This window comes from Bos indicus x Bos taurus, chromosome 20 (assembly GCF_003369695.1).
Source record: "Bos indicus x Bos taurus breed Angus x Brahman F1 hybrid chromosome 20, Bos_hybrid_MaternalHap_v2.0, whole genome shotgun sequence".
Lineage (NCBI taxonomy): Eukaryota > Metazoa > Chordata > Mammalia > Artiodactyla > Bovidae > Bos > Bos indicus x Bos taurus.
This window is the reverse complement of record NC_040095.1, coordinates 4,585,143-4,592,887: the sequence shown is the minus strand read 5'-3', so window position 1 is coordinate 4,592,887 and position 7,745 is coordinate 4,585,143. Positions and strand designations below refer to the sequence as shown.

The 7,745-nt window shown below is 47.0% G+C and overlaps 1 protein-coding gene across 1 annotated transcript; it reads right to left on the bottom strand.

Annotated features, from left to right (window-relative positions):
• Nucleotides 1-634: 634 nt before the first annotated feature.
• On the bottom strand, nucleotides 635-7,537 carry RPL26L1 (ribosomal protein L26 like 1). The gene is made up of 5 exons (XM_027519941.1): nucleotides 7,239-7,537; nucleotides 6,674-6,850; nucleotides 1,672-1,811; nucleotides 1,321-1,330; nucleotides 635-953 (listed from the first exon to the last, which is right to left on the bottom strand). Exons 1-5 carry the CDS (start codon nucleotides 7,332-7,334, stop codon nucleotides 825-827), a joined length of 552 nt encoding a protein of 183 aa, XP_027375742.1. The 5' UTR covers nucleotides 7,335-7,537; the 3' UTR covers nucleotides 635-824.
• Between the last annotated feature and the right edge of the window lie 208 nt (nucleotides 7,538-7,745).

The window sequence follows — 7,745 nt, the reverse complement described above, 5'->3', positions numbered from 1 at the left end:
AGGAAGAGTCCCCTGTCTCCACACACTGATGCTGCGCAGCTGAGGGCCTCACGCAGCCAGATGAAGCAAAAGGTCTGGATTTCTCTGTGCTCTCGTTACATTTCATATGTTGGAAATTAATTTTTAAAGTTATGAAAACAATAGGACCAAAAAAAACACAAAAACCTGTGAACCAAGTCAAGTCTTGCCTGTAGGGCATCAGTTTCCTGAACCGTCTTTAGGAGAGGGCATTTCAGTCACACCAGATAGCGCTAGCAATGTCAAGACTTGGGCCGGGCAGCCGGGTCAGGGAGCTCCACGTCCCTGGGTCGGTTAGGGTGTGGAGGAGAGGAAGCTGGCCAGAGGGCAGTGCGGCAGGCCAGAGAGGGAGTGCTGAGCGGCACTGCTCTCGGTGGGGCCTTGTGCCTGCCAGGCACAGGATGACTTCCGTCGAGCAGGGCAGACCTCTGCATCAGGAACCAGAGCCCTGTCCTGTCCACCCTGTCAGCATGAGGGTCTAAGCAGCAGCAGGGCTGTCTTAATCTCACAGCTACTACTGTGCTGCTCTCTGTAGATTATGAAAGACTCCCAATGGGGAACTGAGAATTAAGATGGATTTTACCTATAAAGCAATAAATACCATTCGGAACAAGAAAACATTTCCAACTTTTATTCATAAAATTATTAATCAAAACAGAAAGTGGATTTACAGAACCACATAAACAATAATAACAAAACAGGAAGGAAATAAAATACTCGAGAGAGAGACATCTTGAAAAGTCTTAAAGGCCTACATGCCAGGTAAAAAACCTACAGATAAACCATGGTTGTGCAACAGGGTATATTCATTCCTGCATTTTCTCAATAAGTTCCTCCTTATATTTTCCTTTCTCTTTCCCAACCTGTCGAGATTTGGCTTTGCGTTCAAGAATTTTTTTCCGATCTTTGTCCAGTTTTAGCCTGGTGATGACCACCTGTTAGGATGAGAAAACAAATAGATCTTGATTTCTTTTTCAAGGGGAAAGGACTTAAAAGCATAATTATCTCATACAGCAGATTGTCCCTCAATGATAGCAGCTTGGGTTCCTTCTTCTGCTACCCAATCTCCAATCCCTAACTCCTGTGGGTCTAGGGACCATTTATGTAGTTTAGTGATACAAAGATTGAAGATTATACTACCAACATGGATGGTTTGTCTGTCATCCCCTGGCTGGCAAAATACATTGTTTTTAAAAATACTGCATTCCCACCAGCTACTGGGCGATATAGAGATCACACAGATGAGTGAGACACAACCATTCTGCCCTTAAAGGATCTGAAACTCTGGAGGAGAGACTCTACAGCGTACAAGCTGGGAGTTTAAGAGAGGAACGGTCAATTTCACTAGCTGGGAGTGAGGGCTGAAGGAAGAGGTGTTCTCTCTAGTCCCTCTGCACACTCCCTCGTGGGGAAGTCATGCCTGCAACACTCTTGCTACCAGCTTGCAGACGGGCTGTCACCAAGGATGACAGAGCACACAAGAGAAGAATCTGGATCCTTGATGCTGCCACTAGCCAGTGAACCAACCAAGCCTGCCTGACCTCCCTCTGAAGTCCTTATCACATCTGCCTGTGTGGGCAATACTGATGCCCAGCAACTTCAGCAGGAATGCTGGGACACGCAGCCGCTGCCACTGTGTGGCCCGGGCCATACCTGCTGGGGTGAAGGCCCACGTGGACAGTCGTGCCGTCAGCCTTCTCACGCTGCACCCGTTCAATGTGGATGACGTACTTCTTCGTATACACCTGGACTACCTTGCCAATTTGCTGACCTTTGTAGTGCCCTCGAACCACCTGAGAGAAAATACAAAACTGAATTCTCCCCATTGCTAATGCCTGAATATCACAGTAAGGAAACTAATGATCAGCAACATAATGGCTAACAATGAAACTTTCTGCACAAAAAACAGATTAATCTTGGCAGTCAAATTCAGCCTTTTTTCCCCCCTCCCCTGGTATAAATCTGCTCTGTGTTATTCTAAGTCAGGTGGAGGTTCTTCACCTGGATTTTTTCCTTCTCTTACCTGAACAAAACATTCCTTGAAGTAGGTCGGTCATCACACAACTAGTCCTGAGAATAAAACTAACGCAACACTGTAAATCAACTACACTTCAATTTAAAAAGAAAGAAAGAAATTATATTGACATTCTCACGTAACCATCTAAAGCCCATGTTTTCAAAAAACAATTTATGACCTAGGGAAATTTTCAAGATATGACCTTTAAAGAAAAAAGAATACAAAGCTAAAAACAGTACAGTCTGAATCTTGTGTGTATATGCTTCATACATATGGGATACACAAGATGAAAATAAATCCCAATGTTATCTAATGTTATCTATCCAATGTTATCTAATGTTATATATCTAATGCTTGCCATTAGACAGGAAGTAGAATTCTTAATTTATATTAGTCCACATTTCAAGATTTTTCAGTTAATACAAACATTTTATCATCAGAAAAAAATTAAAATGTCAAAACACTGTGGGCTATTTTCACACATTAAACATCTGTTCATACTGTAATTCTACTCTAAAAATCAACTAGATTATGGTTTTCCTAAAGGCACAAGCCTATTACACAGCAGCCACATGAGCAGAGAAAATGCCACATGTAAAGAAACGGAGTCTCAATACTCTCATCAAGACTACAGACAGATGTTAAAAAGGAGTCAACACACCTGTGATAAAAAGTAGATTAAACACTACACCCAGTGAGGAAGCAGACGGGAAAAGACTAGGTCAATGGACTGAGAGGGTAGGGGCGTGGCGAGGAGGTCATCCAGAGTCCAGCTGGGCACCTGGATGTACGGGCCTGCCTTTCCCAGAGGCATGCAATGGGGTGATTCCATACACAGGGAAGGCCAACTGGGCCGGCAACAAAGACGTGAGAGTCATCCAGACATGGCAACTCAAAGCCTGAGTTTACTCAGGGAACTGCTGGTATGACACAAGGGCAGAATGTAGAAATCTAAGAAAAGCCAACATTTTGGAAGGGTTTACAAGACACTGAAGTGGCCTGAAAGAATGGGAAACCAGGGAGTTTCCCTGGTGGCTCAGGGGTGAAGAATCCGCCTGGCAACGCGAGAGACACAGGTTCAACCCCTGATGTGGGAAGATCCCACATGCCACGGAGCCATTAAGCCTGTCTGCAGCGACTACTGCGCCTGTAGGCCACCACCACTGAAGCCCGTGCTCCTGGAGCCTGCACTCTGCAACAAGAGAAGTCACCACAGTGAGGCCCACCTATGAAACCAGAGAGCAGTTCCCGCTTGCCACAGCTAGAGAAAAGCCCACATAGCAATGAAGACCCAGCACAACCATAAATAAATAAATAAAAGGGAAACCAGGGAGTATTGTGTTACAGGAACGACGAGAAGAAGGTCAGATGCTGTGGAATGGCCAAGAAGAGAAAGGATTAAGTAACAGATGACAACAAGCTGGTCACTGGTGGTCATGGCTACAGTGCTTTTGGTGGAGCAGAGGGACGAAAGTCGTTTATGGTAAGGCTGTGAATTCACCAGAGGTGGAAAGACGAAGATGAAAAAGCCTGGCCCAAGAAGCCTGGATCTGAAGAGGACTGGAAAGAGGACATGTGCTCTATGGGGATGTGAAGTTAAGGGATAATTTTTTATTATTTAAGAAGGGGAAACATTAATGTGTTTAAATGAACAAGTATGGAGGAAAAGGTACAGGAAGCTGTAGAGAAAGGAGATAATGGATAGAAGGATCTGAAGAGGGGAGAAGAGAGTGGTGGGTGTCACATTCAGTGGCAGAGGGAACGCTTCAGATAGAAACAGGATTTATAACAGGAGAGAAGGAAGACAGGAGGGGTGGAAATGCAGGTATTAAGCCAGAGGGTGTGGAGCCAGGAGCTCTGGAAGTTCCTGGATAACAGTTTTAATTCCCTCTGTAAAGTAGGAGGAAGACCCAACTACTCAGAGAAAGAGGCAGGTGAGACTTAGAAGATACCAAGAGAGAAAAGGCAGTTTTAACAAACCTAATTGGACTATTTTACTTTCCTGGCTGGAGACGTGCTTACCCCAAATGACCTCTGGAGTTAAGAGACCTGTATTCCTGGCCTGGACACTCATTTTCTATATTACTCTTTATTATTTTACCTGAGTTTCACTGTCTTCATATCTAAAAAGGAAACAGTTCATGCCCCCTTTTCTTTATCTCACGTTCCAATTCCATCCAGATTGTGCCCCTGCTGTGTGCCAGGCTTTGCACTGAGGTCAGAGAAGTTCTCTGGCCTCAGGGAGCTTGGTCTGATGAGTAGTAAGCAGCTAACAGGTAAACATACAGATATATGATCCATGAACAGGGCACATGGGAAGATACTGAGATGGTAAGACCTGCAAAATGAGGAGTTAAGTAAAGGGGAGAAGAACACTCCAGGCAGAGGGAGCATTCTGGACAAAGACTCTGAGCATTCTAAGGACCTGAAAAGATGTGTTTGATGTACAGTGCAAGTGGGGGGCTTGTAAAATGAGATGAGGTTGGAGAATTAGGCCTGGACTGGATCACTGGAGCCTTATCAATGATTTAGATGTTACAGTTAGCACATCAAGCACCACTGATAGGTTTTAAGTAGGCTCTGATTTGCAAATAATTTGTCTGTAGAGAATGGACTAGGGTAACAGTGGAAGCTGAAGATGCTTTGAACTAAAATGGAAATACATAAAGAAGTGTCAGATTTAAGACTTATTTTGAACGTAAAATCAACAGGACATAGTGACAGAAGAAAGGGGTTAGGGAAAGTTAAGAATAACTTAAAGGTTTATGGTATATACAGGTGGGGAGATAGAAGCATCACTTATTGAGGTGTGAAAGATGGGAGGAGAATCAGATTTTAGAGGCAGTGGGAATGTCAGGATCTCATGCATAAGAAGCTTGAGATGTCTGTGAGATATCCAAATAAAGACGTTCAGCAGGCAGTTAGATCTTAGGTCCGTGGTCAGAAAAGTGGTTTGAACCAGGATATAAAGTAGGAAGGTGTTAGCCTAGAGCAGATATTTAAAATTCTAGGTGTAAGTATTACCACCTAGGTAGACAATGTAGGCCAGCCAATGGAAGAGCAGGTGCAGGCCCTGAAAAAAAGTATTTAGGGATCAGACAGAGGAGAACTAGCCAGCAATAGGGGCTGAGAAGCTGGAAGTAAACTGTGAGCTTGAAGTGTCACAGAAGCTAAAAAGGGAGACAATTTCAAGAGTAAGGTGATGCCACCCATGCCAAATGCTGTTGAAAAAGTCAAGGACAGTCAGACGAAGAGGGACTGTTGAATTTAGTCATAAAGAGGTTTTTGATGGTCTCAGCCAAAAGCAGTTTCTATAAAACAAAGAATCCAGGTTTTCCAGGTCTCACAAAACTGGAGAATCTGACAACTGAAGAGCCTGCATACCCCTAAATGGTACCTACAGGCGTTTCTGCACGTCCCTGACTGGCACCTACAGGTGTTCCTGCGCGTCCCTGACTGGCACCTACAGGCGTTCCTGCACATCCCTGACTGGCACCTACAGGCGTTCCTGCGCGTCCCTGACTGGCACCTACAGGCACTTGCAATCCCTGGTTCCAGAGCATGTCTGATGGGAAGGGTCCAGAAGACAAGAGGCTGGGCCATACTTCCAAATTCTTTTTTCCACTCTATTCCTGTCACATTCTCAACCTCACTTCTCTCCTGCTTCCAACCTTTTCCTCCTCAAACCTTCCAAGTCCCCGTCCCTTACAGATACACCAAATTCCTTACTTCATTCTCTAAAATAATGGTTCTCAATTGGGGGAGGTTGTCAGGGGTGAATTTTGCTCCCCAGGGACAATACCTGGAAATACTGATAGCTCTGCTTATCCTAACTGTGAGAAGGCGCTACTGGCATCTAGTGGGGAGAAGCCAGGGATGCTGCTAAACACCCCACAGTGCACAGGAGAGCTCACCACAACAAAGCATTACCCAGCCCAAGAAGTCACCAGTGCGGAGGCCGGAAATCCGCTCTCAAATGCGAGCCCTACTGCAACAGGGACCCTGTGGATGATGTTCACCACTGGAGTTCTAGGGAACGGTGCCTGGTCTGGTAAATGCTCAATATATATTCCTTCAAGTTGTGAATATAGCTCTGCTCTGTCTTACTCACCTTCACTTCCCTTCCCTACTAAACATTCTAAGCTCCAGTCAGAGAACAGACAACTTATACTTTCTCAAAATTTCACGCCTCTGATTTGCTTCCCCATTCTCCCTGCCAAATCCAGCACCATCAAACGTTCAGCTTCCACTAAACCCAATGATGCCAAAATCTTACTCTTATTCCAACACCTTCCCCTGCAAAGATCCAACGCACTTCCCCCAAGCAGTGTCTGGGAACTAGCAACCTCTGGACTAAAAAACAAAGCATTGTTTTGCTTGGCTGGCAAAGCAAAGCAAAACTTCTCAAATTTTTATTATTAAAGAATTGAGTTGGAATGCTCTACATTAAGCTGGCAGGCGCTCTCTGGTGACTCTGTGCCCCAACTCCCGTCACCTGCAGGGTCACATCATCTGCCCCGGTCCTGAGGGCGTGTGAGTCTCTTGACTCCTCCACGTCCAAGCACTGTCGACACTCTCCGGCAAAGGCAGCGCCCGAGCGCCACGCACGTGGGTAACTAGAGCCCGGGAGACAATTACCTGGACCTCGTCGTCCTTGCGGATGGGCATGGAGCGGACGTTGTACTTCTGTCGCAGCTCCTTGGAGAGTGGAGACGACATGATTTTCCTGCGCACGTGGGAGGGGGCATTGAAATGACGTTTGCGGTTTTTGCTGCGGTCCGAGGTCACGAAGGGGTTGAACTTCATCGTGTTCGTCTGCAAACAGAGACAAGGGAAGGAGCGAAGGGACGCTGGGTGGGGTACCAGGGCTTTCTCTCCATCCGGGACACTTCTCTCCATCCCCGCCCAGGGGTTCTAGGGAGGTGGCCTCGGAAGGAGACTGAGGGAGGAAAACGAAGGATATGAAGGGTCTGCGTGTTAAGACAAGCGTGGAGGGCGCATGCTGAACTAAACGGGGGTGGGCAGGGGGCGGCACTGGGGCCTTGAGGCTGAGGGACGAGCGCTCAGACTGCAAAAGAATGCACGGTTGGGGGTCACGCAGAGAGATCTCTGGGGAGGCGGGCAGACCCCCGGGCAGGCAGGATTGAGTCCAGTGGAGCGGAGGGCTTCCCGGCCGGAGAATTCACCGGCTCCACTCACTTACCGAGCGACCGCCCAGTTCAGAGGATGCGCGCGTAGGGACGGAAGCGAGGCTTCCTTGCTGCGCAAGCGCAGAAAGAAAACAATGCTCCATTCCCATCAGAAGGAAACTGAATAGCGCCCCCTGAGGCTTGGGGTGGGATCGCAGTGGCTCGTTTCCAGGGACCCTGGATGGCTTAGGCGGCTCCGGGGATCACGCCCGGAACCCAGTGACTTGGTGCCGCCCGGGAGAAAGGGCAGATTTGTAGGGCTTGCAATAAAGCCTTGTTGATGTTCTCTTTATGTGTGTGTTGGTCGCTCAGTCGTGTCTTAATCTTTGTGACCCCATGGACTGTAGCTCACCAGGCTCCTCTGTCCGTGGGGATTCTCTAGGCAAGAATACAGGAATAAGTTGCCACGCCTTTCTCCAGGGGATCTTCCCGACCCAGGGACTGAACCTGGGTCTTCCGCATTGCGGGCAGATTTTGTATAGTCTTAGCAACCATGGAAGCCACCTGTTCTTTTTAAAGGT